Consider the following 24,270-nt stretch of genomic DNA (forward strand, 5'->3'; position numbering starts at 1 on the left):
CCCCCCCAGGAATGCGGGGCATTCACATGCAAAAGATGCTCTGGCCGTGCCCGGGCTGGGTGAAGGATGCAGTTGTTCCCAGATAAGGCACATCTTATCGCAGCCTCGGGCCCAGCGCGGTGTCCTGGGGCGGCGCAGCCCCCGCTGCAGCTGTGCCCTCTCCCCTGCCCGCGGCACTGCCTGCACAGGGGGGTGGACAGTGCTGATGATCTCTTGCTATTAAACAGAAAGGAAAAATTAAATAACACATCAAGGGAGGCAGCAGCCAAGGATCTAACTTCTACCTTCAATCCTTTTAATCTCTGGTAGGCAAGAAGTGAAAGTGAAGTAACGGTGAGCTGTATTTCAGTAGAAAAACATGAGCATGAGCAGCCCAGGCTCAGCAGTGGGTAAAGTTGGTAAACCCAATAATGCTCAACAGTTTGGTTTGGGCCACTTCCTGAAGAAAGGGTGCCTGTCTCTCTCCCCCACTCTCCCCTTACCTCCAGGATCTCCCCTGCAGCAGCACACTGGCTCATATTCTCACAGCAGGAGAAAGGGTGCTGCATTTCTTTTTCCCCCACCACACACAAGCCTTGTTGCTGCCTCAGGACTGTTCCTGCACCACGCCTGTGGTCACTGCTGTTCCTCTGATCAGGACCTTTAGCTCTGCCCATGGCCCCGGTGCAAGGACTGGTCAGCACTCATTGAGCAGTGTCCTGAGCCATCTCCTGGTGTTCAGGGAGCTTCTGGGTTCCAGTTGTCTTCAGGAAGAGGGCACAGAGGAGCCAATGCAATACAGAGTAACACAGGAAGCTGGACAAACTCACCTGGGCAGCCTTTGTGCCTTGCCCCCACAGGGCATTCTCCCTGCCTCTCTCCCTCTTAAAGGGATTTCTGTACTCCTGACATGTTGCCAGCTGCTCCAGCAGGAAGAAAGCAAGGGCCTGGTGAAGGATTTTGATGAGAGAACCCTACAGCTGTACAGGCCCACAAGGCATTTTGGCTTCAAAAAGCTAAAGCAGCCAGCACTTCCAGAGCCTGGAATCCACCACCACTGCTACCCATGCTGGGAATTTAGTCAGTGGCTTTAATTCTCAAACCTCACTTGAAGAGCATCCTCCTATGCTCACATTTTCTTTTCAAACCTTTTCCAAGGTAGTGAGGGAAAATGGCAGCTTTCCACTAACCCAACTTTTGTTGACAGCGTGCCCTGGTAAGATGCCAGAGAAACGTATTAAATGTTCTGGTGGCTTTGCTTTACATTGCCATGCAGAAGGAGCATTCTTTCAGTGGCCAAAGTGAAGGAAAGGAAACCTAGAAATAGACCTAAAAAGTTAAACCAGAAGCTTTCTGGCAAAATATTGGGAAAAAAGGATGGAGTTTGAAGCAGTGAGTTCAATATCACAGCTCTCTTCTCCAGTCATGACAATGAGGACTTTTTCTAATAACACATGACAACTAGGAGGAGCTTTTTCTTTTTTGCATCCTGATAGAAGAGAAGGCTTTTCCTGGGTAATACAGAAACACACATACACAGAGTTGCCGTGAAAAAAAACTCACATTTATTTGATTAAACAAAAATAAAATAAACTGCATAGGAACATTTTAAAGTCCAGAGAGACACTGACTTTGTTTTAAGGCTGCCAGTAGCTGATACATCGTCTCCTTGCTACATCCTTCAGCCTTCCCTATGGACCACAAAGATACATTCAGAAGCCTCCATTAACACAAGGGTTCTAACATTTTGTTCACTTATTCTACATAAAAGTTTGCACATAACCTGTCATGCTTTCTTCTCTGCAGTACTCAACATCTGACAAGTAAAAATTAAATCACTTTTTGTCCAAGTAGAAATGTGATGCCCTTTTTGGAGCACGGCAATTTTTGTCACAGCCTGACCCATTTCAGTTAGATACAAAAGCTCCGAGCAGCTCATTAAAGGCAGAGCACTGTCTGACCTCCTGAGATGTTTCATTATTATTACGAGAGCAGCATGATTATTTACTAAAGTAGGAAAGAAATAACAGAAGAGGAAACTAAGAAACCAAATAAATTCAAGATGCCAACATCCAAAAAATGACAAGATCGGCCTGGATCCCAATGCAAACCTGCACTGAGACAATGCTACTTATAAATCAATGCTACTTATAAATCAGCAATGCTACTTACAAATCAGAAAAATTTGTAAGATGGGGCATACATTTACAGCCAGTTAAGGGGGGCGGGGTGGGAAGGAGGAGAAAAAAAAAAAGGCATGTTTGACACTGGTGTCATGGGGCTGAGCTTCATTTTGTTCAAGGCTTGCAACTTCTATTTGAGTTAAATTGCAGGCATGTGTTTCACGCCCTCAACTCCTCCAAGGACCTGTGCACAAAGTGAGCAGGGCATGACAGGTAATGCACAGTACAAACAAGAGTCACAGACATAAGAAACCCCCACCAACTCAGGTGACTAAGCAAACCTTACAAACTAGTTAAAAACCTCTTAGTCAATTTAGAGAGAAAAAAAAATAAACTAAAAAAACCCTCAGAAACAGACATCCTCCCTCTGAAGGAAAAACTACTACATTGTCTGAAAAGTACTCTACAAACCTATAAAAGGGCTTTTTTTTTTTTTTAAACTAGTCTGGTAGTTCAAAAGGAAGTTACTCAACTACATCAGTACACAGACACTTAACATTCAGTCAGTAAGGCTCTATGAAAAGAGCTTAAAAAATTATCTACCTGAGTTTGTAAGTTGATACAATCATTAATAGAAGGTCTAAGACCATGCAGGTACACAAAGCATTTTTAGAACCATTATTGGTTGAACAATGATGGAAAAAGATGCCAGTCTGGCTTGTTAACCCGTAAGATCACTTAGAGACATCAATGTACATTTCCCACCATAACATTTACCAAACCCAACACAGCCTATTGTTATTAGGGGTCTCCTGCACCCACTTCTGCCACCCCTTAGTATGAGCTGGGGAGGAAAAAGGACTTCTTTTTCCTCCAATAGAGTAGTCTGAAAATATGCTTCTGCAACTTAACTCCACAGGTAAAACAGGGTATGTTGAACATCACTAGTTAACTTGCCTAAAACCCCAGGACACTGGTTTTCAACTGCCTCTCCCGAGTATGTCTGAACCTAAGCTGCCCTCCAGGAATAGGAACTTGATTGCTTTGTCATGGTGGAAAAAATCCCATTGAGTCAAGCAAGTTATTAATACAATCACCAAGTCAATAAAATAAAAAACCAGGACCTTATTCCCTTCAAGCATTTGGTATAGCATTGTGTTTACAGCAATCATAACACCAGTCCTCCCAAACAGGACACATTGGTAGGCATGCATAAAAGTTTTTCTCTTGTAGAGAGAAGACCTAAAGGTCTTACGGACATAAGAACACTGCAAATGAACATGAAGTATGTCACGTCAGCCAGTAGTGTCTTAATACTGAACAAAAGTTTACACTTCCATACTTTGTAGTGAAACCAGAACAAACTCAAAAGCGTTTCAGGTCTCAGTCCAGTTTGCCTGAACATTTGATTTTATTTACACATTCTCTAGCAAGGGCAGCTTAATATCTCCATAGGCAGGCAGCAAAAATAAAAGCAAACAAAAGCAAGCAGTCACCACATAGTACACACTTAGTATCTCTGTTTCAATGAAAATGCTCTTCCAACAGGCAGGATGAATCCTTCCTCCAGGCCTCAACTATGTCCCAAACCTGTCTGATGCTAAATTGAGGTAGATGATTTACTTCTGCAAAGTGAGGTAGAACTTCAAGCAAAAGATAGTGGCATCTCTAGTTGTGCATTTTGTACCACAGCAAACTGGGTTTCAAACTCCCAAGGACTCAAAGACCCAAAGGTACAACATTTGTCTAACGCAAGTACCAGTGTTCCTTTTTTATACAGTTCCAAACTGTTTGTCTAAATATCTCTACTTTTAAATACCCTATTACCTTTTGGCACCATTTGGCTTACACTCCTTTAAAAATAAACAAAACTTTGGCACAATACTTTTTTAAACTAGAACGAACAAAGAAATCTTATGATCAAAGTTATGGCAAGATGAGCCTATAAATCTGCTCTCTTCAAAAATCAATTTTGGTTTAACTGTAAAGTAATGGACCAGGCCCACTTTCCTTCAACTCCAAGGGAATGCCACATGCAAGTAACTTCTTTTCTCTCCCAGGTTGGTTATGTCTGGCCCTAATATGCATTAAGTTTTCAGGTGTTATCTTCCTTTCCTTGTTTTCTTTAAAAGTTTCAGGTTTGTGGGCCTCCTTAAATAAGTTATATTTAAAATGTACTAAATAAAAAAGAGCAACTTATTTGAAGGACCTGGATTATCAAGTACTGAATCTGCTTCAGTTTGCTACTTAAGTTCCTGCTTAAATAATTCTGAGAAAGGACAAGATTGCTTTATATGCTGAGCACCCAAACCAGCTACACTGATTGCTGATAACATTTTGTCAAGCAAAAGGTTTACAGAGAACCACTGGTTTAACCTGGCATAGAGAAAAATCCTTCGGGAGTTCAAGTAAACAGCTCTGTCCCCCACATTTGCTGTTCCCCAGTGAAGAGGCACACACTCACTTTACCCTTCTCCAGGCCATTGCCCCTAGTTAAGAAGGTTACTCTGAATGCTTGTTTGGTTTGCAATCCAGCTCCAAGAAGCCTTGCTTTTCCTCTCAGCATGCATGTACATTACAATACTGGGGCAATTAACCTGAGAACATGTATGGAAAAGCAAGCGGAGCAAGGTTGGAATCTTGTTGATTACTTTTTGATAAGCCTCTATGGGGCATCTGATGTTGGCATTGTATATTAGCACTACTTTTTTTTCATTGCATATAAACACTCCATTTTATAAGCTACACTACCACTCTTCAATGAGACCAAGTGTGCTTAGCACTATCTATCACAAAGATAAGGAATTCTTTTTGGGTAGCTAAATAGTAGTGTTTTTAAAACGAAAAAGCTCCCCAACAACATGAGGTCAAACACTCAAGGTTCGGTTTGCAAGAAAATCCCACTGAGTTAAATAGACAGCAACTTAGAGTTTAAGTCATTCCTCTTCCTGGCTGAGCTGGGCTGGGGGGCTGTGCAATGGCTCCATTCAAAACAGCAAAGGGCAACTTCAGTGTCTGTCACCTTCCACACGGTGCAGGCTGGGGGGACAAAACATTCCTCCAGTTCAACACAATTCTGGCTGCACACTTAACTTTCTTTCTTAATGCCTGGAAAAACAACTCCCTTCTAGCCACAGAGAAGGGCAAACCCCAGAAGCTTTTAAGCACAAGAGCATTTCTAGGATACTTCAACACTGTCAGCCACTGTGGTCAAATTATTTAGAGACCTGGCATTTTCATTAAGACATGATACGGTAACTGCAAGGATGCTGCAGACTAAACATTAAAGCTTTTTAAACCACTATTCTTTGGTATCTAGATCTTGCAGGCTATTAGTTTTCACAGCCCAAGTTGCAAATAATTCTTGGGCTGAATAATACAAGACAACCATGGACATCTGTCACAACTGTAGGCTACCCCCAAGAAGGGAGGCGTGCACACAGGCAGAACTTGCAAAACTTTAAGGTAAACTAGCTATTTCTCATACATGTTTTGTGTGGCCACAGAAATTTAATGACAGACATCTGTATAAAAGATTATCCTTTCAAGACTGTTTTTAAACCATGCCATCCTAAGATTAAGCCTAACTGAAACACACTGCTTTGAAGAGTTTGCTTCCTTAAGGCTTTGGCTGAAAGGCAGCACAGTTGTTTTATCCCATTTAATTTAGGTGGTTTTCCTCACCCTTCTTTTGAATGAGGTTTTGCCAACTCATGAATCTTTCTTGTCTCTTTCTGGTCCTTTAGTTTAAGCCTCCTCTAAAGCGGCAGCTCTCTCTGCCTGCACACATCATTGGTATTTCTACAAAACTCAAAGTTAACACTCCTTGGAGGGGAAAAGCAGCAAGAAGGAAAGTGCACCTTGTGATTTCTCACAAACTTGTAAAGAGCCTTTCAACCTCAGGTCACTTTTGTGCATGGTGGCTGGCAGAGAGATGAACCCTTTCCTTGCAGGATGGTTAAGGCTCTTCAGACTTTTTGACAACGACCACATTTACATTTCTGAGATCTTCTCTTGCAAACAGTAAGGTAAATCCCATGGCATTTCCAAACTCAAGACTACTGACAAGAGTTTTTCCATTGCAAAGAGTAATGTTCCCCACTTTAAGCAATTCTTGTTTGCAAACACCAGAGGGTCAAGCTACAGGTCTTTAGAGACCATATCGGCATGAACAGCTAAACTGGAATGCAGGAAATTTAAGAATAAAACCAAATCCTTCCAGGGACTCAAAGTCACATTTTGCTAAAGAGATCTCTATTCTCCCCAAAGGTTTCTGCTTCTCAGAACACCAGTTTCTATATCCCCGAAAGGGCAAACTTCCCTCTGCCTCCAAGTTTTTAAGGATCATATACATTAATTTTACACAGAAGTCTTTGGTACTGCCCTGGGAAAAAAGCAGCAAAGTTTCACCTTGATGCAGTTTGCCTTTAGCTGGTACTGGTAACTCTTCACTTGGATCTGTAGCCACAGTTCCTGCAGCAGGGAGCTACAGGCCCACCCCACCCACCGTAAAAGCTACAGTAGCTATTCCCAAAATCTTCAGTCCAGCTCTCTGGGGAAGCCAGAAGATGAACAACAACGAAAAAAACCAAACAAGGAAAAAAACAAAAACAAAACAAAAAAAAAACCAAAAAAAACCCCAACAAACTTAATCAGTGATAGTTATTGCAATCCTCTCTGAACAAAAAAAAACCCAAAATAAAACAAAGCCAAACTACTGTTCACTTCTCCATATCACACCCTGAATCTCCAAAGCTGTGCTTATTTCTTACTTTTGGGAAAAGGTACCACTTCTAACAAATTCAAACATTATTCCCTTAAGGTTTCTCTGTGGGAAGGAGCAAAAAAATGCTAAGTCATTTCACAAGAAAGTAAATCAAAAAGGTTTAATTTTCCCTGTTTCAATGCTCCTCTTAACCTCTTCTGTTACCTGGATTAGGGGCACTGATAAAAATAAACTAACTTTTTTCAAACTAATTTAGCTTTCAGGTGAAAAGGGGTAAAAATGATTAATTCTCAATGACTGGATATATTAAAGGAAGCCTTGCTTTTTATCTAAACTTTACAATGACTGTACTAAGCCACTAAAATGAACAATTTGGTTTAAACTTAAAGAATTTTTGTGCATTTTCTTCAGCTTCACTTTGTGCTGTTAAATTCCTGTGTTTCAGTAAAAAAATACACAGAAATGCCAAAAAAGATGCAAATTTGCTCTTCCTGGCAAATGAATCTCACTCACTTTCATAAAACGTTCAAAGTGGTCTGGGAACAAGATACTGTGCTCGCCAGTAAATCAAACACACTGAGGTATAAAAAGGAGAACAGGAAAAAGTTCTCTGCTGCAGCAGCAATGAAAAAAAAAAACAAACCAAAAACAACAACAACAAATGTCCCTCCCTCCCATGTCCCCACCCACAGAACTGCAGAATGGTCAAGAACACAACTTCTCTACAAACACCTACTACCATTTTCTCCATTTAAAAAGTTACATAGCGCCTTTCTTGGCTTAGTCTAACAGAACTCACCACACAAACCACCTAATGTGCACAGCAACTCTTGTTTGTGCATGAAACCCCATCGGGGGGAAAGAGGTAAAACGTTCTGAACTATGAGTATGTGGGGATGGGGAGGGGGTGAGAAATCAGGGAGGGAAGGGAGGACAATGAGGTAGATAGAATTCAATTTTACAGGCTCACTCCCTGCAGAAAAGGTAAGTACATTCATCTGTAAAAAAATTAAAGATGAGGTAGGTTTGAATTGACGTTGTATTTTTTCATTTTCTCTTAGAAGAATTTCCCTGAGACAGTTTCTTCCTAATTCAAACACAGATTAGAAGACGAGAATTCGATTGTTTCCAAAGTCGACCACAACAATCATGCCATCAGGGGTGACAGCTATACCTGAAGGACGGTCCATCTGACCAAAGCCGCTTCCCTGAGTGCCAAACTTGCATAAAAAGCTACCATTGGACTCGAATATCTGCACCCGGTGGTTCCTGGAGTCGGCCACGATGATGCGCCCTTCCTGATCCACCGCCACTCCCTGCGGGCGCAGGAACTGGCCGTTGCCGGTGCCCTCGGAGCCCAGGAAGCGTGCTGACTGACAATCTGGATGGATGACCAAGAGGCGATGGTTGTTGAAGTCCGTCACTACCAAGTGACCCTCGTGATTGAACGTCACACCTCTGGGGGAATCAAAGTGCTTCCAGAGTACCCCTTCGAAGCCGTACTTGTTAAGGAACACGCCGTCGGGCCCGAACAGCTGAATGCGATGGTTCCTCGTGTCAGAGACCAGGATCTTGCCTTCTGCATTGACAGCCACATCCCACGGGTAATTGAACTGACCGTTTTTCGCTCCTTTCTCCCCAAACTTCAGAATGAACTGCCCCTCGAACGTGAAGATCTGGATGCGATGATTGTCCTTGTCGGCCACGACGATCCTACGTGAAATGTCACAGGCCACGCCGGCAGGGCGATCGAACTGGCCCGGCCGGGAGCCCAGCGTGCCGAACTTGTGATGGAAGGTCCCACATGGCTTGAACACCTGGATGCGGTTGTTACTGCGGTCGGCGACAATGATGAAGCCTTCTTTGTCAATGCTGACCCCCCAGGGGCGGCAGAGCTTGCCGTCGCTGTCTCCCTCGCTGCCGAAGGACAGCCCCGGCAGCCCGATGCCGATGTAGCTGCGCCCGGACTTCACCATCACTTTGAAGGGGCTGTTCTCAATGTGTTGGTTGCACATCATCACGGACACCAGGTGCTCTCCCTCCAGCTGGGGACGGTAGCTGACCAGGTAGGTTCCGTTCTGCTGATCGCTGACATCTGCCCCGAAAAGGTTTCCATCTGGGCCCATGACCACTGCGGAGATCATGTCACCCCCCGAAAGGCAAGGCTCCCCATCGTGGTTGTAGCCAATCACAGTGAATGAGGCCACCTTGCCCTGCAGCGCACGCTTGAGACCTTCCCCCGTGGCTTTGGTCAAGGGAGCGAAAGCCCCGCTGCTGACAAAGCCCATTGATTTAATGGCCATGTACAATGCCTGGTCAGGGGGGGTGAACATGATCCTGTCGTCTTCCTGTGGCTGGAGAAGGCCTCTGACGTTCTTCAGCTCCTGCACCTGAGCCAGCATGCGGTCCCGAGCCAGAAGAATATCCATGGTACGACCCTCCTCCAGGACCTGCTGAACAGCACTAATGGTGTTATCCAGCTTGTTTAGGTTCTGACGTAACTTTTCAACTTGCAAGTAGAGTGACTTGGCCTTGACTTGGCGAATCTTTTCCACCTTGTGGGAAATGGGGGAGAGAAAAGCACACATGTATCACAAAAGACAGACCACAACACAGAGTTCCTTCAGTCTCCCTTCTACGTAAGACAGTTGGACAGTTGTTATAGCATGCTGACACACAGCTGCGGGACAAACCTCTAAAAATCACAATGTAGACAAGAAGAAACAAGGAAAACTAATTACTTATCCAAATTTAGGACTATTAGTCTCTCCTACCCTCCAGGCAACACCCTACATTCCTACACCACAGATATGCTGCATCAGAGTGACATTTGAAAGCAAGAATCACTTGCTTACTAGTAATTATTTGCTTCCTCAAATGCTATTCTGTTTTCTAGTTGCAAGGTATTTGACAGATCATCCAAAGGCACATCTCATTCAGCCCCAGGGACGACAGAAATTATTGCAGCCTCTCGAGAAGAGCAGAGGCTGAGGCTCCACTACCCAGAACTGAGACTAATTTCCGAAGGTAGACTGTCGTCCCACGGAGCTGAAGTGGGAGTCAGCACCAGCTAATAATGTACATGGGCTCCTGTCGTTTCCCTGCCGGCCAGAACTCTTTTCATGTGACTGGATCATACCAGACATCTATCTCCAGGGACTTTTGGGGTCCAATTATTTTAATATTTTCTTGTAAATACTGACAGTCATGCTGAGTTTGTGCTTTAAAACAGGATATTTTGTAAATGTCACTTCAAATAACACAGAAGGTTGCTGCCAGTCCCTGCTTGAGAGACTGAAGTTGGTGCAAAAATGCCCGTTTTGTAACTCATTTATATAAGCCTGTGTCTACCCTTACTTGTGAAAAACTACTTTGGACCATCTGGCAAAGACACCTGCTTCGTAAAACTAATGTAATGTGTCTTTGTTTTATTGCCGCAAAAGTACATTTCCTGATGTCTCAATACTTGCTTGGCCTCAGAACAGTATCTGGAATGCATTTTAGTGAAGGAAGACTCAGTGTCTCAAGACTCCTTGGTTAGATACTGACTAGATAACAAATGTACAAACATGTTATTAGTTGAGGTATGTAGGTTTTAGCAAGCTGTAAAAAAATTTGGAGATGCTTCTTTCAATAGTTGTCCAAGACAAATTATTTATCTTAGGTCTCAGCTTAATCCTTAGACTCAGCTCTGGTATACAAAATTGCTTATTAGCATGCTTGATACAAGAGCTTGATAGACTGAGTTTGTTTTACTAAAATCATTTACCACCACCACGTTTCCTTCTTAATATAATGTTTTGCAACTTGAAGAGACCTTACTCTCAGTGCAGATGTTCCAACAAAGTGCATTTGTACAGCACAAAAGGATAAAAAGAGCTCAGGGGCAGATCTTACTCCTCCTGTACTAGGAATACCTTAAAAGAAATGCTGCCAAGCTTCCTGCAGAAGGTTAACAGTGAAAAGTGAACTCATTGCCCTCAATCCAAAAGCTAAAAAAAGCAGCATTTGAAGTACACTAACTACATAAAGTGCAATTTTAATCTTGCTATTGACACAAAAGAAAACAAAGCTTCTCTTGCAGGGAACCATGACCACTGAATTACTTTTCTGGAGTAAGAAACTTGCCTGTTACTTCCTTTCCTCCTCTCAAAATAACACACATGCATTGTTGAGTTGAAATGAGCCCATCAGTTCAGAATTGAGCAGACACTCTTGCTGGAGAGTACTCTTTTCTTGTATTAGTTCAAAAAAATTACTTAGAGAGAGGGCACTACCTCTTAGGTTGACAGTAAAGGTTTTTAAGGATGGGGATAGTGAAAGTTGGTCTCAAAGGATTTCTACTAGCTTTTCTAAAAACAAAAATGGATAGGATAGGATATACAGCTTTGCTCCTGTCTTTATAAGGAGTGGATTGGAAAAGCAATTATAGTATGTAGCTAATTGTAGAGCAGCCCATTAAAGATATTTTGAAGTCGTTGCTCAGAGGGGACCTCCTCTCGGGGCAGCTGCCGGGCCAGCAGGGGGAGTGCCCAGCCCGCGTGTGGGGCTGTGCTGCTCCCTAAAAAACCCCACCAGCTGCTCTGGTTAAGGAAACCTGCAGCTTTCCTTGGATATCAGGATCTGGCTGCGTAGTAGTCTGAGTAATTTTTCAGTTTGAAAAGCACTTGTCAGCAGTTCAAACCACAGATGCAAGGGTGCATACCTTCCAGAGCAGCTCACACTCCCGCTCCTCCAAGGCCTTCTTATGTCTAGTGGTCACCACTTTGACTTCAGACTGCACCACTTTGGCTTTCATCTCGACTTGCTCTGCCACAGCCTGGGCCTGCTCAATACTCAGCTAGGGAGAAAAAAAGACACACACACTCAGGGCTTGACCAAACCCATTAAAAAAATGCATCAGAGGACTGCTGCTTACATTTTACATTACATGCTACGCCTTCAGGTAAAGGCGTAAAATGACAACTCTTGGATTCTTACTAGGCTTTCTTCACCCATTTCATACACTGCAGGCTAAAATCTGTCAGGATTGTTTAAATACATCTATTACATGGAGTTTACACCTTCATTGTGCCTTGCACCAACACCACAGCACTAAATTGTGTGTGCAATTGCAGCAAGCAGCTAATAAGGTGAACAAGAGGCTTGCACAAAAATTCATACTCATGTTTTCTTCCACGTAGAGAACCCAGTTTTTCTACCCCCTCAAAATGGTTCAGACTGTTGTTGTGTGATGGGTCTGCTTCTAGTAAAACATGACACTGTAGGGAACAGGCTGTGTTGTCTATGCATTTGAGCTGCACAGAAATACCCCTAAAAGAGTATTGAGAAAATAAATTTAACAAGAAAAACGAACAAATGGTTATCAGTAAAAAAGTATTCATATAGTTATTCACATCTTGGGTAGAGGTGTGAATTATTTCTAGTATTCAAATTATTTCTAATATAACCTTGCAATGTTAGTATTTTAAAAATATTCTGTAGTAGTATTCTGCAGACTGGACCCAGAAGGAGCATATCTCTTTTAGCCCCCTCAAATTAAAAATGGTTTCCTCAAAAAATCCATCTTAAACTAGTCTTTAAGTTTCACAAAATATTACAGAAAGGGGCATAAAAACAAAGACCAGGCAAATCTGAATAATCACAGTTCCCAATGGAACAGGTTCAATAGCAATGGTTAACAATTTTTTTTAACATCTTGGTCATACAGTGAACCAGCAGATGAACCTATGACCCTCAAAGAAGTTAAAAAGATAGCAACTTATTAGTTACAAAATACTAGAATACGATGATGGCCTGTGTAGGTATTCAGCCTAAAAAATGGGGGGGGGGGGGTGGGGGGGGGGTGGTGTTCTTACAGGTATACATACACTTGAAGGGAGGGCTCTGAGAGGGCAGAGCCAGGCTCATTCCTGCAGTGCCCTGTGACACGGCCAGAGGCAATGGGCACAAACTGATACAGAGGTTCCCTCTGAACATTAGGAAACAGTTCCTTTTCCTCAGAAATGCAGGCTCATTGAAATAAACTAAAAAGTAATTTAAAGGCTCTACCATACGTTTAGAACCTTCAGGAAGATACCCTCATTTTAATTGCACATATGAGGATGCACCAATCTAAGAACCACCTGCTGCAACAATCTGTGAGCTACCCAATGTGATCCAGCATCATTGAGGAGGTCAGACAGGACACATTGTCATCTTTCACTGAATAGTTGTTTGTATTTTTTAACTCTTAGTTCAGCAGCATCTAGTTTATGCCAACAACTGGAATGCTAAAACAAGAAAACTTAAATACAGAATTACCTGGACATTTTCATTTCAGGTAAATTATTTTAAGAAAACTAGCTTGAACTAGATTTATTCTTCCAGGTCACATAGGCGATCCTTTTCTGTAAGAAAAAAAGGCTAATTTGGCCAGGTGATTGCTCTCTGGAGATAAGTTGAAGACAACCCTGACAAAATCAGACAAGACAACATTTCTATCTTTACTCCCAGGAATTCTCCTGCAAACTGTCAGGGGAAAAAAGGAGTGCTACTTGGCAGCCAGCCTGCAGCCCAGGGCTCAGTGAGAGGAACAGGTCTTTCAGTGCTTCCTCCTTCATCAACTTCCATGGTCACCCTCACTACAGTTTTAACACGGAATGTCTTCAAACTCATAGACAGCCCATATATCCCAATCCTACTGGAGGCTGACTTGTCCTCTCACAAAGCTTCTGGCAGGCAAATTGACAAAAAATGAGAATCTCATTACAACAGTTAGCAAAGTAGACATGAAATCAGAACTGGCCATGGATTAAGACTTCATAAAAGCCAGTAGGCCTCAGACCCAGCTAGAAGAGGCCACACATAAGAATACTGTGCCTTTATCACCTCTTTGCTATTCAAATACAGAAGCTGCCCTACTGCAGGGAAAAGCATGCATTTCTTCCAAAACAGACTTCGATTCCCATCAGTACAGCAAAACACATTAGTTCCCTTGTAAAGAGAAAGAGGTCAGGGAAAGTGTCAGGGAAACTATCCACTCATATTCTAATTTTAACAATGATGTCTGTGAAAGCATAAAAATCACTATTTACTAATTTTTGCTTTTTGTACTCAGTACCCATTTAGAACTATGATATATATATATATATGCATCCCTTATTATACCTTAGACATAAGAGCAATCCAAATTTCTTCATTAATCCCCACTAATACCAGAGTCCACCTTTCAAGACTCCATAATAGCAGGAGAGGTAATAATTCCGCGTCGATGCTGGGATCTTTCAGCTATAGGAACCCGTTATGCACAACCAGTTGTCTGCCAACTACTTATTTCATCATCTGGATTTGTTTTTACTTGCCCAAGTATGAACAGCTCAGATCAGTGGGAGATGCCCAAAATGTTAAGATTCTAATATCATTCAAGATATTGGTGAAGTTTTGGTAAAATTCAGAGGATTCTGCACTCTGCCCAAATAAGCTAGAACAGCCTAGGAAGGCTGACCAGCCACAAACATGCAGAGGTATGATAGGGGGAACAGCAATAGCAAGTTATTTATATCTGAAGCAAAACCCAAGAGCATTAAGTACAACTTTTGGGAGTCTTCTTCACATGGAAATCCCTTGTTCACTTTGATTACATCACTGTAAGATGTCAGAGTTCTGCCATGAAAACTCTCTCCTGCTGTTCTGCAGGCATTTTCTGTGCTGAACTGCTCTTGGAGAGGTCAACATTTTAGGAAGCATGTTAAGCAGCAGTGTTTCTTATTCTGGTCAGACACCACATAATCTTTTTAACAACAAATCCTTGTAAAAAAGAATATATTTTATCATGTTCCCTCCTCATGGTATGTCATAATTTTCCCAGTGCTAGTGAATTAGATTGGCAACCAGTTCACACACTTGGGAGACGGAAGACAAGGCTGGTGTTATCCAAGAATTGTGCGTAGTTACTGAATGTGAGAAGGAAAACAACTGTTTTCTGCTGTTGGCCAAGAAAGTAAATAATCTATTTGCAGCTGTACCTCTCTATTGTGGCCTTATCGTGGCTTCTCAGGGCTCTAAAGATGGCCAATACCACTCCCCATTCTATTAGAGATGTCACCAGTGCCTTGTGTTTGTTAAAAACAAGTAAAACACTACTTTGCAGTGTATCTTGTAAACTTTAGGGTTTAAGCTGGTACTTCCAATTCCCCAAGAACAAAATTTAATTAGCAGCAGTCCTTGTGCAGGTGACATGTTTCCATGACACAAGGAAACTGCACACAGAGCTTCCAGTGAAGCAGAAAAACATGTTTCCACAAAGGAAAGCAATGCAATGCAGACATCCATCACTAGCTATTGGTACCAGCACATTTCAGTTTTGAGTAAAAGGTGAAGGGCAAAGTTGTTTCGGAACCTGAGTGTCCTTTGCAATCTCCCTTTAGGTGGACACCTCTGTGAGCTCCCCTTTATCTGTATTTCACCATCTGAGGGAAAAACCAGTGATGGATCTTGCTCCAGTGGCTACAGCAACTGATGGTACAACATGAACCTATGAAGAATCATGAAGGAAACTTTTTGGTGTGTCACAAGGTAGCCTTCAACCAAATGGAAGGTGTTCCAGCTGTAAGTGGTTTGCTTTCAGTTCCTTAAGGCACAAAAAGATACAGTGGGCTTGTTTCACTGAACTTTTCCAGTTACTTATCACTGTGCCAAGAAGGATAAAACAATCTGGATATAACAGTTGGCTTTCCCCAGCATCAAGAACTGGATACAAACCTCCTAATGTTCTTACACTAGAAAAATTAACTGGAAGATCCTACATAATTGCAGTGAAAGGTACCAGGATTTGCAGTAGTACCAATGCAGCTATAGCACAAATCACAGTAGCTGGACCAATTTAAAGGCTTCAGTCTAATGCATGTAAAACACTAAAACATCCTCACTTGAAGTTCCTCACAAAGATAATTTTAAAAGAAGCTTTGATGGAGGGAGGGCTAAAGGCCAGGTTAATTCATGCCAGATAAAACTAAACAATAATTTTGGTTTGTACTGCAAGAACAGACTTTTTGCCTAGTTTTAGGCAGAACAGTAGTTTGGACAGTGACATGTGTCAAATCCATCTTCCCCAGTAACCATCTGCTCATATGTTGCACTGAGGAACTCACTGAAATACCATACAAAACAGTGGCTAAAAGTACAAAGAAATTCAGCCTTTTGATATAAATCCCAGCTTTAGAAAAGCACAATTGACTCCATTTTGTTGACAAAGCTTCATTTCAGATTCTCAAACCTGCAAGCCTGACTTCTAAGCCACGCACAAGGCTGCCTGAGCTAACTCAAAGTGACAACCCCAAAAGGATCCCTTGCAGCACAGCAGTACCATCCTTCTCAGGTATCGACCTCCCAGCAGCACAGATCCATATGGCAACCCGCAGGGAAGCTCCCACTGAAGGGCAGAGGCTCAAGGCAACAGATCAGCTTCCTCCTCTGGCCAGCTGAGTTTCTTACAGTACCTCCTCACCCCCCGTAAAGGTGTTAATCTATTTCATACCACTTCCCCCACAAATTTGGGAGGGAAGCTCCTAAGCCTTTCATGACAGATAAGAGAGCAGCTCCCGCTATGTTCTGCACATGATCAGTCTCACAGGGCAGTGAGAAGCTTGTATGGTCAAGCACCCCAGCAAAACCAATTACAGGCTCAGCTAAGAAAGCATTTATCTTGTTTTCCAATAAACCCACTTTTTAAGACATCTGAGATGAACAAATTAAAATGTATTTTAACACGTTCACCTGGAAATTGACCCTAAATGAACATGAGTGCTCAGTGCTTTACTGTTACGCAAGTGCATTAGGTTACATGCATACATCCATACATATATACAGTTACACACGTATAGATGTATTTTAAGAAGGTGACATTTTGAAGAAGCCATCTATCTTTCACCATAACAGATTTACGTTCAGTTTGTGACCTAGTCCTTGGAAAAAATTCTGAAAGAAGACAGCTAAGTGTGCACTTTCATGAGGTAAAGCAAGGCAGTGGGACATGCTCCCCACATATAGAAAGGCAGCAGTCCTGATTCCTCCCACCGAATTTATCCAGTGTCAGCTTTGGCTTTCATGTCACCCTGTGAATCAGTCTGAGTCTCTGAAAAGGCTGGAAAAGTATCCCAGCTAGGAGTATAGCTTTCTGCTGAAATAAGGAAGAGTCCTACCAGCAGCCCAGTTGGATGTTGCTGCTTCATTCCCTGGCACCATTAACAGACCTTGTAGCACTGCAGTGAACCAGCCAGGGAGCTGACCCAGCCAAAAGTAAACCCACAGAAAATCTACCCTTTCAGCTGGATCAGTTCATCACACAGGCACAAGTTCTCAAGTTAGAGACAGGCTTAGGAATGCAGGCCAGAACCACCATAGCACAAGGAAGCACAGGCGGCTTTCCATTGCTGCAGAAATATCACTGAGGAAAAAAAAAAAAACAAGCTTCTTGCTCTTTCTTACAGAGGACTTGAGCTTCCTTGAAAAGTGAGGTTTGGACTCTTCTGGAGTGACAGGCTACATCAGGCTTCAGTGGATCAAGAGGTTGAAATGTATCCCAACTCACAGCATTTTTTTTTAAGTCTGAAAAACAATATTTCCTCCAAAGCCACAGGAAGAGCTTAAATAAACATTTCTTCCTAAAAGCCTTCAACTTTGCTTAACCAGATACTCTCCAGCCAGTTGACTTCATGGCTTGATTTCCTCTCTCCTGCAATGCTCCCCTTCAAATTCCACCATTTACTTTCAACTACCCCTCCTCATCCATCCTCAACATCTCCTGTCAGGGGAGCTATCACTTTCAGAGCCTATTAAGAAAGAGTTTATGGTACAGCAATATGTATCAGTCCTACTAAGAAGTGTTACTACAATGTATTACTTATCAAGCCTCTTAAGAGTTCCAGTCTTGTGTCCCTCATATTACAGCTTGTACTGGCATGTACTCTGCTAACTATTTCCATACTTTTAAGAAAACCACTCAAGCAAATTTCTTTTAATTTAGAGACTACTTATTTTAGAGTTTGTTTTGAATTCATGCTGACATGCTGTGTCCTCACGAGGCTAGACATATACCTTCACAGCCATATTGTCCCAAGAATAAGGAGAGCTCTGCTTCATGAAAACTTTGAGTTGAGCACCTCTGCTTTTAACAGCATCACATGCTCTTCTGGTTCCTGTTGATGTTGCTTCAGGAGTAGCTGGCTTGGGCCGAACAATTTTCCCATTCCTGCACATGCACACACAGATTTCTACCCTGAACTTTATCACAGATCTGTCTGCTCACGACGCTTCTTTTCTGCAGTGGTCCAGACTAAGAACCCCACTAAACTAATGAAACAACTCAGCTCTTGAAAACATGGCTCATTTTACAGATCTTTACACAAGCTGCTCAACTAATACTTCCAAGACAACGAATGGGCTGTAGCCAGGCCCGGGCAAAGCTGCATGAGCTAAGCTCAGTAGAGTTGCTTCTTCAAGTTACACCAGCACACAACTTTCATCTGCACCATCAAGCAACAATCAGCCCACCACAATGGCAGGAGCCTTCAGCATAAAGGCCAGAAAAAGATAAGGGAGGAATGAGCAAAGTAAACTCATTGGGAAGAAAATCAGGCAGAAAAGCATTTGTGCAATAGTAGCAGAGTGGTGCTCCATGATCTCCTGCTAGTTTCTACTCCAAAACACAGTCTTTAGATGATTTAGCCGTACCAGTTAGATGATTAAGAGCCCTGGAGGTCAAAAGCAGTAATTTAATTACTAACAGGCAAGCCCTTGTCTTTGACAGCCTGGAGAAATTCGGTGATGCTCTTTAAACTAGTATAATTCCTTCTTCTTGGCATTTTGGGGATGAGTAAAGCATTTCAGTATGGATACTGCTGAAGAGCTTTACAATCCAGTTTAATACAAAACTCGGAAGATGCTATGTTTTCCAGGATTCTGCCTGAAGCTGGAGTTTAAAGTTAACCATCCAGCTCCAAAAACTTGTTACACTGGCACAGTAAACAAGTTAACATCAGAAACTGACGGAAAATGTCAACAACTGATTACTATCTATACAAATATAAACTATTATCATTCCACTGGTGCAAAGACTTAATGAGAGACTAATTAGTTGCTTTTGTCACACAGAACAAGCTTAATTCCTTCATTTACTAGAAACAAACAGGAGAGGACAATGAGCTTTGGGGTATTTTAATTACTGTTTGTATTTTACATGTGCCAGGAAAGCTTACCCAATCTGGAAAGTAAGTTAACTCCAAGACATTCTACAAAAGCTTACTAAAAAAAAAAAAAAATCTTAGTAGTTAAAGCATGTAGTGTTGAGTTTTGTTATACCCAACTCAAATTTAGGACATGACACCTAACAAAACTACATGGCAGCAGGTGTGGAATGAAGCTTCCCACTATGGTCTCCCCATCCAATGTCTCCCAAGAGACAAAACTAGTACTAAAACAATATCAAACATACCACTGAGTACAACTCAGCAAAATTAAGTATCTACATATCACTGCAGTTTAATTCCCAATGAGAAGTCCTTCTCTAGTTTGAAGCACTGTGCTACCTTCTTTCCAGCCCTTGCCAGGTATAGATGTTTGCACTATAAAACACAGCTGAGGTAGAGCACAGCAATAGGCAGAGTGTGCCTCTGTGTGTGCAGAGCAATCTTCTCATGGAGATGCTCTAGACCCTCTGCACATACAGGTTAAGGAATTTCACACTAATCCAGCAGCTGATTAGGATTTTGCATTTGGTGGCAACACTGAAGACGTAACAAGAGTCAAAGGTAGGCAGAGTGCTAGAAGCTATACAGGCAGGAAGATGCTCAAAGAAAGTCTCAGTTGTAAAAACAAAACCAGATTTGCAACTCCCACACAAGATCTGAGCTTTCTTGAAACACTTCACACTCAAATGCATTTGTACAGAGCTTCATATATATTGTGATTTACATGACAGGATTATGCTGCAAGAATGCAAAACTCATATAGCAGCACTTTATTTTCAGCTCCACTGCCACTTCTGACAGAGATCTGAGAAAACAGAAGGGGTGAGAAGACTGACAGCAGAAGCAGAGAGCTTTCTGCCTTGACACCTTGCCCTGTAACAGACAAGCTGGGAGAGGGGGGAGAAGGAGGGGGAAATAAAGTACTCAAGTTGAGAGTATCTTACTTGAATAGCTTGTCGTCCTTGCTGAGCATCTGCCAGGAGCTGAATGGTGAGAGTCCTGGAGTCCTGCAGGGCATCTTGGAGGTAGATAAAGCTGTGACCCACATGTCGTCCCATGGTACATTCCCGACATATGGGGACAGAACAGGTATCACAGTAGAAATGTAGTACCTGGAATAAGGGGGGGAAAAATTATCATTACATAAAGACGAAATGAAAAGAAAACAGAGCCAGGATGTGTTAAAAAAAAAATAAATCCAAAAGTTCAACTATAAGGGAGACGGTTAGAGGCAGTAGCAATCGGCAAAGACTTCACAATAGTTTCTCCACAGAGGAAGAGCTATCCTTCCCAGTAAACTCCAAATCATGCCCTAACAGTTAGATGGAAGTGTCGTTGTTTTCTTTGCAATACAATACTAGGAAGAGTGTCCACATCAGCTCCTCTTAAGAGCGGAAGCCATCTGCCAACACTTACAGATTGGAGATGGCATCTATGGCAAGTTTCAGGTGAAGACTTTTCCTGCAAATACAAACACCAAATTCTCTTAAGAGGGCCATTCAATAATCAATACACTGGAGAGCTGCAACAGCAGCACACCGACTGCTCACAAGGGGAAAACCAACCATGCATGCCAAGAACCATCCTCTCTTTTCAAAATATGCAAATGCCTTATGTTCAGGACAGCAACAATATTGGGCAAAACTCCCCCCTGCCACTTCCATCAACAAAGCAAAAATCCTTTGCTATGACAGTGTTTTCTATGCTAGTGATGCTTTGAGATGCCTGAGTTGGAAAACAAGACTGGAACTTTATCACGCCCACCAGAGCATTTGAATACTACAGTGACCTGTGGGTAACCACTAAATCCCTGTTCTGTTCACAAAGCACTCCCAAACCCTATATTCAAATCACAACTTAGACCAAGATATAAGCCTAGAAAGCAGGATCCATTCATTAGCTACAGCTGCTCCCATTCCATCCAGCAGAGGGAAGTAGCACACAGTAGCAAATTCCATGGAAGCCTGCCGCCTTAGAGGGAAGCAGAAACCAGCTCTCTTGAAGTTTTTATTTCAAAGATGCAAATGAAGGAGAACAACACTCAAACACCAAAAAAAAATTTGTATTCAAGTTTTGCTCTTAACTACACACACTATTTTTCTGGAGTGTAATAATAGAAAATCTGTATTACCATGGAACAGTACAATGGCATGAAGTTTCATACTACGAACAACTTTTCCATCACCAGATATTCGAAGCCTACCTCACAGAAAGGAGCAAGAGCAGAACAAAGATTGGACAAGTGTTTGATATGCCTGTCTTCTCCCAGCTGTCATCCAGCCACTCCGACTCCAGCTAACAGCTCATTATATGGTGCATAACATCTCCCTTTCCCTTCTCCCTCAAGAGCAAGGGGAAAGACAGGACAGGTGATTCCCTTGGATTGCTTGGGCTGCATAAAGCGACATTTTAAGCTCCTATAAGCACAACAGCTGAAGTGGTATACGGATTAATTTCTCAAAGTGGTATGTGTGTGTTCATGTGCACACATCAGATTTTACTAAAACCTGCACGCTTTTTTTCTGAAATTAAGTTTTGCTGAAGGGAAACTGGAACAGACTTATATTTCCTTCTGCTCAAACACTAAATCCTCAAGCAGTGTCTCAGATTCCCATTTTTCCAAGTAAAAAATTGCCTTAGGTCTGAAATGCATTGTTCAAACACATCATCTTCCTCAACTAGAGGGATTCTTGTCCTTACACTGCGGTTGTCTAAATATGTATACAATGTTCACTTGCACATGAAGTTCTGTAATTTTTCTGTTGAAATTACAGGGAATGTTTATTACATGTTGCTGAATAACTTCACTTAAACAACTGAGAAGTTGAGAGAGAGTGAAAACCAAGACAAGGTATCAAGTTAAGTCATATGAATCTGATATACTTTAAAAACATACAGCAGGGATTTGGGGCCTCAGTCAAGTAGAGCAGCTGAAAATAAAATGGTGACCATATGAACAGAAGACCAGAAGCAAGTTAAATCTATTACTAGTCCTCCACAACAGTCAATACCAGAAGCACTTGGTCCACTCCTGCTGCAAGGCAGCAGCATCCACTGGGTAAAAGAGTCACCTAGCTGTTCAAGCCAAAGAAAAAACCAAGCTTAAACTGTTCAGTTGCCTCTTGCCACCCACCAAAATGTGGTGGGAAACATCACTCCTGAATTTAGAATGAAAAGTGACAAGACCCCTATTCTCATTTAGGAAATAGGCAGATTACACAGGACATGGCAGGGGAAGGTCTTGGATAGGAAATACTAATAGAGCCATTGATAAGGCCTTATTAATTTCTTAGTCAAACAAACAAATAAAACAAAAATTATAAAGCAACATAGATTTAAAACAGAGAGTAAAAGAGTTAGCAAGCTGGGGCAAAAAGAAGTAGATATGCTGGTCTGATCTCCATCACTACACTTTACCTTAAGTACACAGAGGGGGAAATCACAAATGCACAATCCCTAGTGCTCTCTGTGGGGAGGGGAACTAGCCAGTTAGCCACCAGAAGAGCATTGAAGGAGTCAGCTTCAAGGTGAACAAGCAACTCCCCAAAAACTCCTTTCTGGGCACAAAGATTACAAGAGAAGCCCCAAACTTGGCAGGGGTACAAGGGCAGGTCTCCTCCCGCAGTCAGTGTGGCGCACACTTGTCAGGGGCGCCCAGCTCTGTACATCAGCTCTACCCAGCAAAGGGGGCACGTGCCCGGAGGATAAAGCTGGGAAATCTCTGGCTGTGCAGGGTACAACCATGAGGGGAAGTTGTGCCAGCTGGACTGATGGGGCTTGGGCACAGCATCCAACTTGCCTGTGCTTGCAGCCACAGCCAGGAGTTTATTGTTAAGCTCAAGCCTGCTCACATCCCAGTCCCTAGGTCATGGCCACAAAGGTCACATACTGCTAGATTAAGTTTCTATGCCTTGTTCTAAATAGAGGGGGATGGGGGGAGCCAGAACTCCCCTTTCCCCCCAGCAAGCAACTCCCTGGGGGAAAAAAAACAGATAATCATACCGAGCATAGGTGTAGGACAATGCACAGCTGTGTTCTCAATTCAGAACTGATGCACACACAGTGAGCATCACTGTGCCCCCCTCCTTCCAGCTGCAGCAATGTGAGACGGCCTGCCCACATTTCAGTTCACTGCTACTGCAGCATTGCAATGCTCCTTCCAGAACAAATAACTCCTGCTCGTCACAGGACAAATAACAAGACTGGTCTTGAAGTGTGGATGGGCAGGAGGAGCAGGAGGGAAGAGTAAGACTAAGTCTTCCTAAGTGGACATCAGCTTACACTCAGGTAAAAAAAAAAATTACACACCACCCAAAAAATCCAAAACAAAACAAAAACTCCACCAAAACAAAAAAACAAAGCAGTACCTATTGTAAAGTCCTAAAGATTTTTCCCCCTCCCTATCTGAAGAGCCAGAGATAAAACACCCAAAAGATCCATCAAGCTGTAAATTAACTATTATCCTGTTAATTTCACTATTTACCTGAACATAAGAAAAACTGGTTTATAAGTAAACACCTTTAAACTTTGTGGGTTTTTCCAAACCACATGGGTAGCAAGGAAAGAAGTATGAAAGCAGAGACAGATTTGTCCTTTCAAAGAAATTTATAATCTGTGTAAACTGCATTTAATTGATTGTTTCTTTCTGTAGTAATTATTAAGTAATTAAGTAAAAATACCACTTTTAAGATAAAAACTGGTGCCCTACAACATCCTATCCAGTAGGGGAGAAAATTAATAAGCAAGTTTAGGAGCTTTTATTTCTTTTTTTAAATTGTTCTACTACATTAATTAGTATTTTACAATTAAGTGAAGAGAAAAATCAGAAGGAAGAGGGGACTAGTTTTAGAGATAGTTAAAAGTGATTTATTTTAAAATAAATCAGCTATGGGTTGATTATTTCCCAAACAGGAAATATTTCCTGAATTGGTGGCATACAATTTTAGACACAAAACAATAAAGGGAGCCTACTTCAATTTAAACAGAATCAGTGAACCATGTTACAGGGCTATTCATCTTTTACAGCCACAGCAGCCCAAGAAATACAACAGCAAGGCCATAAATGTGATTGCTTCAGGAAAGGCTGTACAGTGCACCGTAAAAACATTTTACAACAGCAGGAATTCCTGGGTGTCGCTCTCCCCATTTTTTGGTCCATCTGCTTTCAAAGGGGGCAGGGGGATGGGCGGAGATGTTGTTAAACGTCCCCCGGGAC

The 24,270-nt window shown here is 42.2% G+C and overlaps 1 protein-coding gene across 1 annotated transcript in view; it reads right to left on the minus strand.

Moving 5' to 3' along the window:
* Nucleotides 1-7,483: 7,483 nt before the first annotated feature.
* The window catches only part of TRIM71 (tripartite motif containing 71), a 53,002-nt gene continuing 36,215 nt past the window's right edge, over nucleotides 7,484-24,270 (minus strand). Inside the window, exons 2-4 of the mRNA XM_041714477.2 lie at nucleotides 20,000-20,167; nucleotides 11,534-11,668; nucleotides 7,484-9,383 (exon numbers count right to left, since the gene is read on the minus strand). Coding sequence (XP_041570411.2) covers nucleotides 7,932-9,383; nucleotides 11,534-11,668; nucleotides 20,000-20,167 — 1,755 coding nt within the window. The 3' untranslated portion in view covers nucleotides 7,484-7,931. The remainder of the gene's footprint in view (nucleotides 9,384-11,533; nucleotides 11,669-19,999; nucleotides 20,168-24,270) is intronic.

This window comes from Taeniopygia guttata, chromosome 2, assembly GCF_048771995.1.
Source record: "Taeniopygia guttata chromosome 2, bTaeGut7.mat, whole genome shotgun sequence".
Taxonomy (NCBI): Eukaryota; Metazoa; Chordata; class Aves; order Passeriformes; family Estrildidae; genus Taeniopygia; species Taeniopygia guttata.